The sequence below is a fragment of the Melospiza georgiana genome, chromosome 1 (assembly GCF_028018845.1).
Source record: "Melospiza georgiana isolate bMelGeo1 chromosome 1, bMelGeo1.pri, whole genome shotgun sequence".
Classification (NCBI taxonomy): Eukaryota; Metazoa; Chordata; class Aves; order Passeriformes; family Passerellidae; genus Melospiza; species Melospiza georgiana.
Genome location: NC_080430.1, coordinates 142,718,698 through 142,736,531, shown reverse-complemented (window position 1 = coordinate 142,736,531; position 17,834 = coordinate 142,718,698). Strand labels below are relative to the sequence as shown.

Below are 17,834 nucleotides of genomic sequence, written 5' to 3'. Positions count from 1 at the left end.
TTTGGGCGCCAAACGGCTGCGGCGCGCGGAGCCGCAGTGCGCCCCGTGCCCTTCCGCAGCGCGCGCGGCCGGGAGTAGCGGCCGCAGGGGCGAGCGGAGCGCGAGGGAGGGAGCGCGGCGGAGGGATCCGGGCGGCGCGCGCGAGCGGCGGGCGCGGGGCCGCGTCTCCCCCGCCATGGTGGTCCTGCGGAGCAGCGCTGCCCGCCCGCCCCGCATGGCTGCCCGCGACAGCCGCTGCCGGCGGCCCCCCTTCGACCTCCTGGACTCCAGCTCCGAGTTCATCTCCCTGGAGGCCCCCGCTCTCCGAAGCCACCGCGTATGGACGCGCTCCGGGTCCGCCAGGGCCGCGGTGTCCAGGGGCGCCAGGAGAGCCGAGGAGGCCGTGAGTGGCGGGTGGGGGCGGGGTGAGCACGGCCTGGCGGGCAGCGCTGGGCTGCGGGCCCGGAGAGGCGGCGGGGGGAGCCGGGGCTGGCCGGGAGCTGCTGGGAGGAGCGCAGAAAGCGCTGCCGAGTGCGCTCCGTGGAGGAAAATGAGGGGAGAACCGAGGGTTTGGGGCAGCAGCTGCGGTTGGGGGTGTGTGAAGAAGCAGCCGGCCCGCCCTCCGTTCCCGGCCGCCCCCGGTAAAGGGGGCTCGGCACAAGCCCTGCTCCGGGGCTGGGGCACAGTGCTGAGAGCCGGCCTTAGGGAATACAAACCTGCATAGCCTCACGGTTTGCTGTGTTGTATGTCATTCCCCATCCTCGTTTATTTTGGTTCAGTTCCTTATCTGAAAAAGTTACCTTGAGAAGATCTCCGAAAGCTCTTTGCTTTAGCTGCAGTAATGCTTATGGAGCGCTCTCTGTTTCGATGACAGAAATGCATCAAAACCGGCGCGACACCAAATACATGGGAGCTCTGAGCGCGCTCTGGTTGGCCCGAAGGGCCTGCTAAATACTCCTTAGTAAAGTGTGTCCAGATAGTACTTTGCATGCTCTAAAAAAGAAAATGTGTGGAAATCGGGGTTAATTTGTACTTAAAGTACATAACCTAAAGCAGTGAAAATGTAACTTGAGCTTTCTATAATCTTGATCTGCCCTAATAGAAGAGAGACAACTTGCTCGATGGTAAAGGATAGCTGTTAAGTGGCCTGTGCTCTCTACATCTCAGCATTGCAGCTGTAATAAGTGAATCATTTCACTTTCCATTGTTTTTAACATGGCTTTCAAAAAACTAAAACTTTCCTCTGCTATTTCCAAGTCAGGCTCTACTCTGCAGGCTGTCCTGCGTTTCTGTGACAAATAAAGGCAGACCAGATCCCACTCAGAAGTGGTCTGCTCTTCAGGGGAGCCCTGCCCTGGAGTGATGCTTCTCAAAGACTCTGTTTCCTTCCACAGAAGTCTTTCGGGAGTCTCAGCTGTATGAATTAATTTTATATGTTTATATTTTGTGCCATTATATTCAAGAATTCTGAACTGAAAAGGGAAAAGTCCTTGCAGTGGTGGGGTTTTTTACCCCCATTACAAAGAGTCATGGAATCTTGTTAAAGATCACTGCTTTGTGTTTGCAGTCTCCACTAGAAATGGTTGTTGGGGGCTCATTCAGCCTTTGCTCAGGAGGGAAGGCTGTGAAGCATTAGGCAAATAATCCTCCTGGCATGTGTTCTCCGTGTGGAAATCAGGAATGAGGAAGCTAAATGTAAAGTCATTCCTGAAACCAAAGCAATCATTGTTATGAAACTGGTTGCAAGGTTGTTCTTTGGTTTGGGTTTGTTTGGTTTTTGGGGTTTTTTCCCCTTTTTGTAGACCTTTCCTGTGCTTTGAGCATGAAGTCATCACCTCATTTGTAGGATGCTGGGCTTTGCTGGGGGTTTTATGTGTAGAGATAATGTAGAAGTGCTCCATCTGACAGAGATCATGAGAACTGATGCTAGCTTCATGTTCAAGTCCTGATGCCTCTTTCCTGTCTTGTTGATGTGCAAGGACGTGGTGGCAGCTCTTGCTTTTTTTTTCTGATATCAGCATATGGTTTATCTTAAGTTATACAGCTCATTTCATCCATAGACAGTAAGAACCATACAACAGGAGATCTAAGGTAAACAGATATCTGCTGGGTTTATTCCAGGTTTCCAGTCCCAGTAAGTTTCATGAGTGAGTGTCCCAGTGAGATCTGAAGTGGCTGCTATCCCTTTGGAAGCTGTGTATCTCCAGGTCTATAACCCTAGTTGCAGGATTATAATTCCCAAAGCTGAACAAGTTTGTTCTTGTGGCCTGTATTTGAGGGCAGTGTGCTCCAGAGTTCCCTTTTTGTCTGGGCATTCTGACCTGTATCAGAAACAATGGGGCCAGCAGGACCAGGGCAGTGATTGCTGTGCTCAGCAATGGTGAGGCCACACCTTGAATCCTGTGTGTGGTTCTGGCCTCTTGTGACAAGAAGGACATTGAGGTGTTAGGATGTGTCCTGAGAAAGACAGCAGAGCTGGGAAAGGTCTAGGAAGTAAGGAATGTGAGGAGCAGATGAGAGAGCTGGGGGTGTTTAACCTGGAGAATAGGAGACTCAGGGAAGACCTTATCACCTTCAACAACGACCTGAAAGGAGGTTGTAGGTGGTCATCCTCTTGTCTCAGGTGACCTGTGACAGGCCAAGAGGACAGCCTCTGACTGCACCAGGGAAGGTTCAGATTGGACATTAGGAAGAAATTTTTCACAAAAAGGGTGGTAAAGTCTTGGAGCAGGCTGTGCAGGGAAGTGTGGAGTCACCACCCCTGGAAGTGTTCAAGAAATAACTGGATGTGGCACTTAGTGCTGTGGTTTTCTTCACAAAGTGATGATCACTCCAAGGTTGGACTCGATCTTGGAGGTCTTTTTCAGCCTTGGTGGTTCTGTGGAAGTGAGTTGGCAAGCTCCTCTGCCAGCTCCCTCAGTACCTTGGGTGGGATCCCATGGGGCCTGTGTTAGTGTGGGTGTCCAGGTGGTGTAGCAGGTCACTGGCTGTTTCCTCCTGGGTCATGGGGGCTTCATTCTGCTCTCTGTCCCTGTCTGGGTACCATGAGGACTGCTGCTCTCACTGTTAAACACTGAGGCAGGATACTTCTGCCTTTTCCTCATCCATTGTCATATATTTGCCTGTGCATCAAGTGAAGGATTGAGATTCTTTTTTAGTCTTCCTTTTCTTGCTGATATATTTGTAAAAATATTTTGTGTCATCTTTTATGGCAGTAGTCACATTAAATTCTGTTTGGGCTGTAGCCCTTGTAATTTTCTCCCTGCATGACCTCTTGACATCCTTGTGGTCCTTCTTCCTTCATCTCCATCAATCAGTGGAGTTACCTCTTGGTAACATCAGTGTGAGAAGCAGAGTAATCCAGTCTGGTTTCTGCCCTTCTTAGTATGAGATTTAGTTTGGCATACTCACAGTGAGACCTTGGGTTGTGAATGGAACAAGTGCTTCCCATGGTCATTGCAGCTTTCCTCACACTGTAAAGGTCAGTAGCATTCTCCTTGCAGAAACACCAATGTGAACAAGGTGAACATCCATGAAGAACTGTATGCTGAGTTCCCTTTGGTTTTCCCTGGATAAATGCTACCCTCTGGAAGGAAGTCTTTTTATATCCCTCTGAATGTCATTATAAATGGAACAGAGGCAGGAGGAAAACTCTTCCAAAAAGATTTTAATCCTAATACTAGGAAATTTTCTGTTGCATTAAAGATCTAGAAATCTAGCAGAAAAGGAACCCCCTTAGGTTCCAGCTGCTCCTCAGAGATCAGAAGAGCTGGGTGCAGCTGGGCCTGAGTTCTGTTTATAGCCCATTGGACATTGTCTGCCTGGCTGAGTTCTGTAGGAACTTATAGGATTCAGATTCACAAACAGTGCAGGTAGTTGAAGTGACAGGAAAGCAAATTCTGAATTGCTGGTGGCAAATGCAGCAGCTACAGAGTGTTAATATGTGCTGTTACTGAGGGAATAGTGACAGAGATCTATTAGCAGTAGATCTAAGTAAATATTCCCAGGTCTGTTGCAAGACAGTTGGGAGGCACAGACCTCACCTAAAGGTGTCCCTTCAGGGACTAGGAGTGACACAGTCCATCAGCTGATCCAAAGCAAGCAGAGGGGCTTTCCTCTCTGTTGTTTTGCTTCTTTGTTTGGTGGTTGTTGTTTTTTGCCCCAAACCCCCAAAGTAGTGTAATTTTTGGCTCTTCCCAAAGGAGTGGAACAATTGCTCATTATAGGTGAGATTTTGATTATTGGGGTCACTGAACCAATTCTGAAAGGAAAGATTTCAGGTTTTTTCTTTGAAGTCTGGTGTGGTTTTTTTCATCAGAGCTGCTTCTTGGTGCAGAAGTGGTTCAAGACTTCCCTGCCATTGGTTGCAACTCTCTTGAATCAGGAGTGTAACAGACTAAACTTGATCAAATGAAGCAATAGATGGTTCAGATAAATACATTCTTCTTTTCCTAGAAATTTTCCTCTGGCAACATTGAATGTTTCAATGGACACTGTTTAAGATCGATGAGAAAAAACATGCAGCGCTGCTCAGAGTCGAGCTTTGACAAAAGCATGGAAATCCTAAGTGAAAATGTCAATCGACACTTCTCAAGGTATTGTATTTCTGGTGTTCAGTCTCTGTTGAAGTCATAGAATGAAAAGCAAAAGTGAAAGCATGCTCAGTGAGTCACATCATGATAAAGGCACAGCTAAAAACCCACAAGGGAATGTGGCTGTGTTAATGTGCCCGTGTCTTAGAACTAGAAACACTCTTCTTAGTGAAAGTGTTCTGCTTCTACAAAAGGCATATATCTCCTCTGAGGTCCTTTGAGATCTCTCCTTCCCTTTGGTTACTGAGGTATTACCTGCCCTGTTGAGACATCAAGATGAGCATGCTGGGAAATAATCTGTCCTTAGAGAGCTGTGTGCATATGGTACACAGCAGACTTGGGATCCAGATCTTCCCTGGAGTCTACAGGCTTTTCTTTGCATGACATGGAGCACCAGATTGAAGTTCCCCAGTGCTGAGGGGGAAATGTGCAATGCAATGTGATTCAATACTTCTAATACAATTCTGTTCTCCTTTCTTCTCTTTCTTAATGTAGACAGTTGCCAAAGTCAAAATCAGGCCCAAAAAAGGAAGACTATAAAGAAGGTAAGTAGTGATAATCCCTTAGGATTCCTTTTTAGCCAGATTTCTGAGAAGGATTGCATTTGTCACTTTGTCCATTTAACTTGGCCCCAAAAACTTCTGCTCTCATCAGCCAAAATCACCTGAAATTGTGAGACTAGATAGAACAAAGAAAGGAATTTCCAGTGAGTTTTATGAAAAGAGGTAGGTGCATCTAGGAGGGAAGAATGCAGTGTGAATTCCTGAATTTTTAGGCCTTAAAGAGTCTGTTCCTTAGCTCATGTTTCTTTGTGTCAGTGATTTTCTGGGATCTGCAGAGCTGGTTAACTGTACATCAGTTAACTGTAAATCAGTCTTTCAGGTAGGAGGGGATGTTGCAGTACTGTACACAAGTCAGTTATAAAGGAATTCAGTGATGAGATGCTCACTGACTTGGGGAAGGTGTCCCTGAAGTTGAGCATTTCACCTTTGAACCACCTTGCCATGCTGAGTTCACAAGCAGGTTTGGTGCTGTGAGGCCACTTTGTGGCAGCTGGGAAAATCCTTTAGCTCCAGGCAGCATTGTGCCAGCTACAGGCTGAATGGGGGAAGGGACCCAAAATGCACTTTGTGTGTAGTAACCCAAGTTCCTCTTGGGCAATGTAAATTATTATTTACTGAGCTCAAAGTTAGTTTTATAGTTGGTGATGATGAGATCAAACCAACCTGTGTTTAAAATGACATGATGATACATCTGTTACTCTCTCACTGTCCTTCTTAACAGTTACAATGAAATCATAGCAGAGGATGCTGTCTGGTAAATACTGGGCAGATCTCTTTCAAAGCAAGCAAAGTTCTTGCTTTAGTTTGTGTGGTTTTGAGTTCTTTATATTTGGGAGTTTATCTTGAGGCATTTCTTGTGTCCTTGGGTTTTTGTGTCATGGTGCAGAAAATGAAAATTATGCATGCTTAGCGTACCAAAACCAGGCATCTTTAGAACAGACCTCTCACACAGGCAATTTTTAGAAAGAAACTATTAGATACAATTTTACATGAATAGAGGGAAAACACCTTGGAGGTAGGCATTTGTTGTTTTCACTTTCCCAGACAGAGCTAACTGGGATAAATTTGCCTCCTACGTGGAACAAAAGCTGGGTGTTTGCTTGGCTTTCCAGTCTACTAAAAAGCTGCTCTACAAATCAGACTTTTAAATATGTAATTTTAAGTTGAATGCTGTGATCACAAAAATAACTTTCAATTCAGTATTTACATTTTTAAAATAAAAGGTGGGAGGTTATACATTTTCCTAGAGCAAGAGTGAACTAAAGGGACTGACATTTTCCACCACAGAAAGTTTTGTGTATGATTGCGTTTCAGTGTCCAGAACACTGAAGACCAGAGCTGATGCCAAGGCTGCAGGGCCAGCCCATGAGGAGAGCGGGGATCTGGAGGTTCGCCGCAGCTGCCGGCTCCGGCAGAGCCGTTACGCCACTACCAATGAATCTGTTCTGTTTGACAAGCTTATAACAAAGTAAGGTCTTTCTCATCATCTTGCAAAGCTACCTTGAGCCTTATTAGTAACCCTTTGTACTATGGCAAAATATTGGCTAGGGACTCTCTCCTTGTGACAGCAGGAAAAGGTATTGTTTTTCCTGGCAGCAAGAGCTATTTGCATTCACTGGTCAGGCTGAGACTTCCTATGAGCTGCTATGTATGTGCTGTATCTGAGTGATCAGATGTTAGGAAGAAATTATTTACTGTGAGGGTGCTGAGGCACTTTAATAGGTTGCCTGGAGTAGCTGTGAATGCCCCCTCCCTGGAAGTGTTCAAGGTCAGGTTGTGGCTTTGAGCCACCTGGTCTGATATGTATGGGCTGGGTAGGTTGTATGTTGTGAACCAAAACAATCAGTTTACATTGTGACTTTTAGTAGATTTAACTTAAGATACTAAGGAAAGCTGGATACTGGCAAAGTGAGGGAATCCAAGTGTTTCTGCCTGTCTGTGGCTTAATTCCCTTTGTGAAGCCCAAACTCAAATTTGTTTTCTGAAAGGTTTGCAAAGTGTAACAGCGATAAGATGTTGTGTCTAGCATAAGTAGTCATTGAAAATCAATGTGAAATTTAAATAGCAGTGTAGAGAAGCAATCTGTTGTCTGAAGAAGGCTGTGAACCAAGTGACTCAATGCTATCATGCAGAGCAACCTAAGTGCTATGAAAAACTGCCATAATTTCTTTGTTACTTTACTGTGATATTCAGAATTCTTTTTTCCAACTACTAAAATAGTTGGGGTTTTTTACTGTGTTCATCAAGAGGGGGAAAATAAACCTGAAAACAATGTATGTTTGCATATACTCATACATTTGTTCTTAATTCTCCCTATAAGAAGTAAACATTTGACCTAATTTTTAAGTAGCATTGAAAAATTTGGCTGTCAGTGCCTTGCACTGTGCACACTGTATTAAAATATGATGGTTATGTGTGCTGTTCTAAATGGGCTTTTTCTGTACTTGCCTATTTTTGCTTTCATATGTCAACTTTGTATTTTAGTACTGCAGAAGCAGTCTTGCAAAAAATGGATGACATGGAGAAGATGCGTAGACGGCGAAGGATGGGAGACCTGGAGGAGTTCCACGACACAGAAGAAGTAGATACTAATTTGTTTTGCTGGTTTTGTATAAGTAGGATATTTAACACAGGGAGATGATTTCCCTTCCCCAAGAGGAACTCGTGGTTAAATGATAGACAGCAATCATATTTCTTCTCTTTTAGTTTTGCTTTATTAAATTTAGTCCACTGTCCTTTTGAATGGCAGTGACTTTGTTTTCTAAACATTGTCATAGCCTGCTTTCATAGGTTTTTTTTTTGTTTGGATCTGCATTCCTATTGTAGAGTGGAAACCCTTATTATTAATCTTCTTAGTAATGGGTTCCAGAATGATGTTCCTGTTCTCTCTTGCTGTACAATAATTAAATCTTCTGTGTATATGGAATGCCTTGATAATGATACTGTATAGGCACCAAATATGCCCACAGGTTTTCTGCTTATTTGTGAATTGTCTTACATGGCTTTTTTTTGTTTTTTTTTAAGGAAAGCCTTGATATGGAAAGGACTGATGAAGAAATAGCTGATAATCAAGGTAGCATTGTTGGATAAGTCTGTTTTAAGTTTTCTTGACTATGCTCTAGCCAAAAGCTTTGTCTTAATTGAGATGGGATGAACTACTGGGTATTTTTCGTCTCTTGAAAAGAATTTGTGCTGCTACTGACATTACAAGCCACAGTCACAGACTCTGGGGCTGTACTATAGTGAGAAAACAGGTTTTCAGAGGAAAAGAGAAGTTGTCTGTCCAAAGCTCTTACAGCAGGGAAGGTTGTGGATATGGTGCATTTTGAATTGAATATAATCTGCAGCAGTACTGAAGCAGTGCAATGTCGTGCTGGTGTGCAGGGGGCTCCTCAGAGGAAAGCGAAGCCAAAGAAGACGATGGTGAGGACAATCGGAAGCGTTACTCCTTTCGCCAGAGGAAAACTGTCGAGCGCTATCAGGCTCCATTGCAAAGTAGGTTACAGGCACAGCTTCTCTAAAACACTGATTTCTTGCATGCAAGTGAGAGTGTTATGGGGTTTTTTAAGAATGAAAGTACGTACACACACCCAACTTCCATTCAGATATCTTACCTGCAGTTTTGTTAAATGCATATATCCTCTGCACATTCTATTTCTTTGCTTTTTGGCATCCTTATTGTTATTTTTCAATAAAAATACTACCTGTTTATCCTTGAAAGAGCAGTAAGTAAACAGACTTGATGAACTTACTCTTGTGGTTTTCGGTTCTTAAAACACAGGTGTGTGTGTTTTTGCTTTTATTGTGCACTGATTATAAAATACAACCTCTTCCTCCCTACCCTTGAAACTTCCCTAGAACTTAGAGATGGGTGATATACATCCCATTTCCCTGCCTCTTTTAGTATCCTGCTTTCTCTTAAACTTATTTGTAACCTTGTTCCAATTTTTTTACTTTGAACAGAACCAAGACAACGTAAGATGTATTTTTCAGACAGGTCTTCACCTGTCAGACAGAGAGATTCATGCAAGGGAACTAACAGGTAGGAGTTTGGTTAGTGATAATTCTTTCTCAGTAGTGCTGTCAGTCCCATGACTGAATACTGTTTTCAAGGGTTTTTGGACTCTTGGTAATTAGATGTTAACAGTATGGTTATTGCTGTGGTAGTCTGAGGGAATACAGAAAGCAAATATTAGAGGAAAGCCCATCTGCTTCATTGACCATTAGATTTTATTAGAAAATTCAGTTTTTGTGGTGGTGATGAGAGTTATGGCTGAGATTGTATAACTCAGTTAATTTGTTTTGGAATTGAAGCCAAAATCTCCCTCTGAAAATCTCAGACTGTTTTATCTTGAAGGATGCAAATTATTTTCTTAAAACTAAAACCAATTTAGTTAGAGAGAGGATGGACGTTTTAATGATTTTTTTTTTTTAATCACTCAGGTACTGATTCTAGTTTCTCTTTGGAATCAGTTCCAGTTTCTGTATGAAACTATACTTAAAGCAAGAAAAATGAGTGAAATTCTAAATTACAAATTTCAATAGTAATGACAAATAGGTTTAGCATCCTGCAAGTGTTGAATGCCATTCCTTGCTAGATAGGAATGCTTTATTTAGCATCCTTGAAATTAAGCAGTTATGGAAGGAGGGAGTTCTGAAACCAGATTTTGAAATTAAGAGGTTGGTGTTTCACAGAGTAGATACATAATGCTAAGTGACACTTGATTTGTGGGTGAGAGCATGTGAACAAAAAGAGTAAGTTGGTTAAGAAATTTCTTTGCACACTGGTTCAACATTTTACCTTCCTATTAAAAATGAAATTTTGCTGTCACTAGGGAAATCACATAATGTAGTTTGAAATCAGATTCATATGGAGTACAATAATCTGGAAATTTACTAGATATCAAAGTAAACTGAGACAGTGTTCACTTCAATTTTGAAATTACTGTTTATTTTAATTTTTTAATTGTTTGTTTGAATGTTTGCAGACAGAGACACACAGTCCCCAGCAGTGATTCCTCTTCCTCATCTGATGATGAAGAGGATTTCGGGAGGCAGAGGAAGAACAGAAATTTAAGAAGGTTAATGCAATTGGAGATCTGGGGAGGAAGGAGACTACTTGGGGGGACTTTACATCTTCCTAACTGTGTAGTGTTACCATCTTCATCTTGTTCAGTTTCTAAATTCTGGCAATCCTATCTGTTGATACAACTGTAACTGGACTCTGCAACTGGATTTTTAGAATGGATTTTAATGAGCAATTTGATTTCTAGATGGGATGGGGGGGTAGCAACACTGATGAAATTTCTTAGTGTAAAATTCTGCTGCTCCTGTGCTTTACAGCAGCTGATTCAGAGAGAAAACCACTATAACAGGGGATGTTATAAATAGAGGAAATGACGGGGATTTGGTTTCTTAACAAATGCTCTAGAAAAACTATTTTAGTAACAGTCTAACAGATATGTTTTCAGCCTGATGTCTCAGATTTCTTTCAGAGTAGTCTGTTGGCACACAGGTTCCAGGGCCTTGGGAAGGACTGGCAGTGATAGGCAGCCTTTATAATGTTCAAACCAACTGAAATAAGTATTGGCTTGGGCGGTAACTTCTTGCATATAGGAGTTAAAATTATTTGAAAAGTGTCAGTGTGTCTGGGGGCTGGAGGGGCAGTTTTCTTCCTCACATGAATCACTGTCAGCCCAAGGTCTGCAAACAAGGAATACCTTGCTTTAAGCTTGTATTCCTACAGAGGATCTGTTGACTGGCATGTATATTTATAAGTGCTGAGAGCTGTTAAAATAATTAACTCAGTTTAATATCTGGAGTGACCATTTTCCTTTCTTTACTCACAGACATTAAACATAAAACAACTGAAACTAATATTTAATAATTCAGGAAGTTTACACTCATAAGATCTCCTGCATTCACTTACTATTATTAGAAAACCAAAAATCAACATTGTAAGTTAGGAAGCACCTTTCTTTTTCTCCTTAATTCAAATCAGGTCTCTTCCTGTCAACTTTCGGAAAAGTGACTTAAAGGGAGTTCACAAAGACCGCATGAAAATCGGAGCGAGTCTGGCTGATGTTGATCCAGTGCAAATAGATTGTTCAGTAAGTGTTTTTACTTCATTGTCTCACTGAGACATCTTCAGTAATTATGAAACCTTATAAACAGCACAGTAACGTGCTGTCTATAACTGCCTTGGCTTACAGTTTTGTTTCAAGCAGTTTAAAAATTGGCATGAATTGTTTCCTTTGTGCTGACATCTAATTTCTGATGGAACTTTATGGAGGTTGCAGCTTTAACATCTAAAATGTGTTCTGTTGTCTCCATCTTTAGGTACGATTTGATGGTGTTGGTGGTCTTGCTGACCACATTTCTGCTTTAAAAGAGATGGTTGTTTTTCCATTGCTTTATCCAGAAGTCTTTGAGAGGTTCAAAATTCAACCTCCAAGGTAAGGGTTGCCATTTAAAACTGTCAATTCTAATTCACCTATTTTCAGGAAAATATTCAACTGAGGTATTGTTATGTTTCCATGCTTCAGAATTTTAAGTGTTGATGATTTTGGGTTCTTTTAGCAGTAGGAAAAAGTAACTTTTTAAAAAAAGATAGAATCCAGCATACACATAGGTTCCAAGATGTTCATTGTGGTGGTGAGACTGCCTTAAAGGTGTCTTGCCTTCAAAAAGGGGATGGTGGAGAGGTTTTGAGTTCTACTTGTAAGTGGATTTGATCAGCCTGTAAGTGGTAGTCAACTGCAGTTTTGTTTAGGGGAAGTCCAGTTGTCTGTCCCACCAACTCTTTTATTCAAGAGTTCCAGTATCACCTTTACAATTGTGTGGACTTCTAACTAGAACCTTGGAGTGCTGGCTGTGCTTGGGCTAAAAATGCATCTGTCCACTTTTTACACAGCTGAATGGGTTCTGTGTTATGAAATGAAATTATTAGCGATTTAATTGTTAGATTTATATATTCTAGGCTATCAACACTCAGTCATGTTATATTGAAATAGGTTCTTTGTTTTCAGTAACTTTTAAAGTATAACAAACAATGAAGAGAGCTTTGTTTAAGAGAGAACACTTGTGTGCTTCAGGGATGAGGGTGATCGCAGGTACTTTTCTATATATTTCTCTTATGTGAATTTTTTTTTTTTAATTGCAGAGGCTGTCTGTTCTATGGCCCACCAGGGACTGGAAAGACATTGGTTGCTCGTGCACTTGCTAATGAATGTAGCCAAGGTGACAGGAGAGTAGCCTTTTTTATGAGAAAAGGTGCTGACTGCCTGAGTAAATGGGTTGGGGAGTCAGAACGACAGCTTCGTTTGTTATTTGATCAGGTACAGTTGAAACGTGCATTATGTTCTGTCTGAGTTGTAACTCACCTTCTGTGGTCAAGAACAATTTTTTTTCTCAACTCCTTCCATTGAAGTGGGATTGTCAGTGTTTCATTTTTCAGTAACATTTTTAGAGGCTGGAAGTCTTGAGATCAGTTAGGAAAAATTAGTAAAGCAGTCAAGAGAACCTTGCAAAGAAACGCACCCCACCAATTCCTTGCCTCAGGAAAGAAAAATCCAAACAGCTGCAAAAAAGGTTTCAGGAAGTGGTGACTTCTGATCAGAGGGAAACAAATGCGAACTGAAAGCATGGTTATTTTGAAATTGGTAACAAAGGTTGCTTCCAGAGCCTGTAATACAATTAAGTCCAGGCTCTGTTCTTGGTAGTTGCTAAATAGCTGTAAAAACCAGTGGTGTGATTTGTTTCCTGTCACCCAACTCAGTGGGTTGACCTATGTTCCTGCCTTCTGTTACTCACAACACTTGACTACCTTAGATCAATGAGTAGAAATCCCTGATGCTGGTCTGAAAAATCTACTTCCAGTGACTTTGCAACCCCAGTGTTGTTTGTGCATTTCTCCTCCAAACAGTGCTGTTTTCCTGATGTCAATATTCCTGTGTTTTCACTGTAGGCCTACCAGATGCGACCTTCAATTATTTTCTTTGATGAGATTGATGGTCTTGCTCCTGTACGCTCCAGTAAACAAGACCAAGTTCATAGGTAGGGCATGTTTTCTATCAACATGGAAACTGCTTGATCTCTGTGAAAAGAAGACCATAATCTGTTTAACTTGATGTGACACATTCATTTATCCTGAAAACTAGTAATTCAGTACTACTTAATTTCAGATAATCTTTAAATATTCATTAAAAACAATTCACTGAACTTGATACCACCACGAGGTCTGTGTTACCTTATCTATTTTGTTATGTCTTAAAATGATTTGTCTTTTTCTAGTCAGTGTTTTAGTAAAAATAGCTTGCCCTTTGAGTGAGCATTGGTGATGATGTGGAACTGAAGAAAATTAACTGCTGAGTAAAAACTGTATTCTTCTCTTAGCTCTGTTGTATCAACACTTCTGGCACTTATGGATGGCTTGGACACCAGAGGAGAGGTTGTGGTAATTGGAGCCACCAACAGGCTGGATTCTATAGATCCTGCTTTGCGAAGACCGGGACGCTTTGATCGAGAGTTTCTCTTCAGCTTGCCAAACAAAGAGGTCAGAACTTCAACCTCAGTGCTGAATGTGGCAGAGTCCATCTTTGTAACAAACCCCTGCAGCACAGCAGGATTGTGGAGCAGTGAAAGTCTCCTCAGTATTGTACTGCTTGGACAAAAGAGGGCTCACTGGAGAGACTGTGCTGTGCTGTGGAGGGCAGACCTGGCACTGAGTGTATCATTAAGATGATTGTAATGGGTAATTAGTCCTCTAATTATTAGTTTTCGTTTCTCTGCAACCAGTGAAGAAGATGGGGTGCTGGTACTCACAGAAATGTTTAAAAGTGACTTTATGAATTAGTTAAGAAGAACTGCTGTAGCATTGTGAAATTGAAAGAAATGGTGTGCAGACAAGAATTCTTTTTTAGTAACAAAAGCTTTGATCCAGGCTGGTGCTGGAACCAATTAAGTATGTTAGCAACTGCTGTTCTTACTGGTACTCAGTAATAGGGACTTGGACAAAACTGTGAAGTCACTGCACAGGTGCAGGGCTAGGGAAGCTTCTAGTTCAATGACAATAGGCAATGAAAAAAATATTGTGGGTGGGTGTAGCAAGCACAACTGGGATGCAGTTTTTGTGTTTTCTTTCTGGCTGTCACTGTTCTTTTTCTTAGCACTTTCCAGAAAGTGCTGAATTGAATGCTGGTAAAAGTGCACTAAACAGTGCATTTAACACATCTTTCTCCAGTTTTTATCTGCTGTCAGGAACAGGAGAGGAGGTGCTATGAAACAGATCTAATACACACTTCCCCACTGTGGAAGAATTTTAGAAGTCGGCCATAGTTAGTCCGTGTGCCACAAAATAATTACACGAAAATCCTGCTAAGATCAGAGATTAGGGATCAGGGATAGGCAACATTTTACATTTTCTGGATGAGTGACAGTAATTTCAGTCATAATTATTGTTCTACTTGATAGTAACAGTAGCAACTTGGAATGAAGTGCTAAGACTGTTTTCCTTTCATGACCTGTCAGAAAAGCAAATTTGATGAACTAATGAGACTACAACCATGGAATTTTGCTGAATTTGAGAGAATTTTCTGTAAGAATCTGTTTAAAGTTAAGTTTGGTGGTTTTTACTACAGTCTTTTCTTCTGGATCTCACACCTGTGAAAACTCACTTTTTTATGGAAGATGTAAATTGCCTTTTACTTCACTACAGCCCCCCAGCAAAATTTTAATATAACAAATTTAGAACTAGGAAATTTCCTGCTTGAAAAAACAGCATGTTAACTGACCCTTAAAATACTTCAGAGTTTAGCCGATAAGAAAGGTATTTTTACTAGTGTGAGAGTTTTGGGGGTTTTGTGTTGTGGTTGTTTTGAGACAATTTAGGGCAAACTGAAATGCAATGTTTTGTTTTCAGGCGAGAAAAGAGATTTTCAAAATTCACACACGAGACTGGACCCTGAAGCCATTGGACAAGTTTCTTGAAGAGCTGGCTGAGAAATGTGTTGGTGAGTTTGAAAACACTGTAGGTTGCTGCATGGCTGGGTCATGGGGACCCAGAACTTGTTCCAGGCAGTACTTGAGCTCTGGTGCCTTGCTGTAGAGCAAGGCAGTGATGCTTCTGGCCTGTCTTGGGAGCAAACCAAGGCAGATGCTGCTTTCAGTTTTCTTTTTCCTTAAAACACTGAATGGGTTTAGGCCCTCTTTCCCAGGAGTGAAGTTTTGACTAGGGGCTGCTTCCTTAGTGCAAGCTATCAGGCTGTGAGGCACATATCAGAACTTCTCTGCAGTGCAGTAATTCTTTAAATTACCTCTTACCCTGTTAATTTTTGGCTGCATGCAAAGTCTTTCATTGTTGCACTTTAGAACTCTTGGCCTTGACTTTGGTGTTTCCTGATGCTGACAACATCTGATTCTTGTTTTGCTCATCAGGGTACTGTGGTGCTGATATCAAAGCCTTGTGTGCTGAAGCTGCTCTCTGCGCTCTGCGGCGCCGCTATCCCCAGATCTATGAAAGGAGTGAGAAGCTGCAGTTGGACATTGCTTCCATTAAAATAACAGCAAAGGATTTTGCCATGGCCATGCAGAAGACTGTTCCAGCTTCACAGAGGGCTGTGGCTTCACCTGGGCGAGCACTATCACCTATTTTAAAACCACTGTTAGAAAACACATTGGAAAGGATTTTACAAGCCTTACAGAGAGTATTTCCCCATGCAGAGCTTGCACTGAAGAAGGACCAACAGCAAGGTACAACAACATCCACCTGTTTAAAATTCTGCCAAGGCAAAAGCTCCTGATACATGCAGTAACACACATAAACCCCTCAGCCATAATGACAGTTCAGTTTTATAGCCTGGATGTGCAGAGTGCTGGATGGCAGCTGTGAGTGACCTGCAATACACAGTGTTTTAGTTGTTGTATTTTAGGGCTTGGCTTCCATTGCATAGGTGAGCTCATGCTCCTCACTGCATCACCCTTAATCAGGTTTAGTCAGTTGGTGAGAACAAATCAATATTGATACACTCTCTCTTGATTAATGGAGGTCTGTGAATAGTTATTTACTGTGTTGATCTCTGGAGAATGTTCTCCCAGTATCACTCCTGGTAGAGTTGGGATTGTTTGTGCTGATGAAACAGAGGCAGAGACCCACCAACACAATGAAAGCACTGGGGCTGGGAGATGGATAATTGCTCCCCCTCTCTGTCCACCTGCCATTATCTCCCCTTTTGTGATCTTCGAGAAGCCTCACTTAGAAGTTGTGTGGAAGCCTCACTTAGGAGTTGTGTGGGTCTTTATACTCTGACTAGTTCTGGACAAATGGAAGGCTGTGGTCATTACATTCACTTAATTTCCTCACACCTGGTGGGAAAACCTGTTTCAAAAAGCAGTGGCCTCATTGGGTTTTTCAGGTGTCTAGGAAGTACAGACATTGCTCCTAATCAAATTTATTCCAAGGGAAAAAAAAACTCCCAAGTTTTTGTCAACAGGGAAACCTGATGCAAATTGTGGCACATAGGACAGCTTTGTAGAAGCTGTGCAATCTCCTTACATCTATGATAGAATGAACCCTTCAGAAAATACCATTCAGTGTATGTCCTCAAACAAAATAGAAGAGAATGATTTCCTGCACTGATTTCAAAGGTGTATTAATGCAAGAGTGAGATTTGAACTATTCAGGAAAGTCAACAAAGCTCTCACCTTTAAATCCTATTTTAGGAAATGATGTGATTGACAGTGAAGAGGAATCACCATCAATCTTTGAAGAGAATCCAGCTCACAAAGTACCTGATCGTGAAAAGGCAGAATTCCTCACTTTAAACAGGTTTTGTTTGTCCCCTTTATGTTTATATTTTTAAGATGGCTGGGTCTGTAAACTGATTTCTTGTGAGGGGTGCTGGATGAAGGAGTGATGGGTGTGGGGGGGTTGGTCAATATTTGCAAGAAGTAAGTGTGAAATCCACCTGGATCCAAATGTTCTAACTAAATAAACTGCCCTGGCCCATCAAACTGACTGGCCCTGCCCTGTTTGCCTAAGTCAGTGGTCCACAGATTATCAGAACATGTTGATTTAATCCAAAGATTCAACACCCAAAAAATGTGCTGTCTGCCCTTTTAGCTTAAAAGAACCCTAAGGATTTGTGTAGCCATCTTCTTCCCTTCTGCCTTCCAAGATTGTTAAATGAGAAATCAAATTGAGAAATAACTTGTTAAAACTGTGAGAAAAATAACGTCTGCATTTTGTACCTTTAACCTACAGAGTTTATTAATTTTTGATGTTTCATTGTGGAAGTTGTGTAAATCAACAGCTGAAGCAGTAGATCATTGTTGTCACTGTTGGGTCAGTTATTCTTCTAAGATCTTTGACTTTAGCAAGTAAAGGTACAACAGTCTTGAGGTAGAAAAACCCACAAACCTCTTCACAAGTGTTTCATGCTCATAAAACAAGATGATTAGGAAATTAATAGACAGTTCAGAGAGGAAACCATAGAAGTAATTTAACCAATCCAATTGTGTGCTTCTTCAGATACAGCTAACGTGTTTCAGTGCCCACATTAATTTTTTTCCTAGAAATGTTGGTATGCTTCTTCCTTACCACCATCTCCAGTCACTACAGCCAAATTTTAGCTAACCTTGGCAGGTGTAGAGATCTGTTACCTAAAGTCAAGACCCATTGAAAATAGTGGTGTACATGGAGTGA

General features: G+C 41.8%; 1 protein-coding gene across 1 annotated transcript in view; it reads left to right on the top strand.

Moving 5' to 3' along the window:
* Window positions 1-160: 160 nt before the first annotated feature.
* Window positions 161-17,834, top strand: part of ATAD2 (ATPase family AAA domain containing 2) — a 30,184-nt gene continuing 12,510 nt past the window's right edge. Inside the window, exons 1-17 of the mRNA XM_058031651.1 lie at window positions 161-382; window positions 4,435-4,574; window positions 5,067-5,116; window positions 6,449-6,602; window positions 7,619-7,715; window positions 8,159-8,207; window positions 8,519-8,629; window positions 9,098-9,176; window positions 10,123-10,215; window positions 11,136-11,244; window positions 11,474-11,589; window positions 12,297-12,471; window positions 13,101-13,189; window positions 13,529-13,688; window positions 15,054-15,144; window positions 15,569-15,883; window positions 16,853-16,958. Of these exons, the coding sequence (XP_057887634.1) occupies window positions 176-382; window positions 4,435-4,574; window positions 5,067-5,116; window positions 6,449-6,602; window positions 7,619-7,715; window positions 8,159-8,207; window positions 8,519-8,629; window positions 9,098-9,176; window positions 10,123-10,215; window positions 11,136-11,244; window positions 11,474-11,589; window positions 12,297-12,471; window positions 13,101-13,189; window positions 13,529-13,688; window positions 15,054-15,144; window positions 15,569-15,883; window positions 16,853-16,958 (2,141 nt within the window). The 5' untranslated portion in view covers window positions 161-175. The remainder of the gene's footprint in view (window positions 383-4,434; window positions 4,575-5,066; window positions 5,117-6,448; window positions 6,603-7,618; window positions 7,716-8,158; window positions 8,208-8,518; window positions 8,630-9,097; window positions 9,177-10,122; window positions 10,216-11,135; window positions 11,245-11,473; window positions 11,590-12,296; window positions 12,472-13,100; window positions 13,190-13,528; window positions 13,689-15,053; window positions 15,145-15,568; window positions 15,884-16,852; window positions 16,959-17,834) is intronic.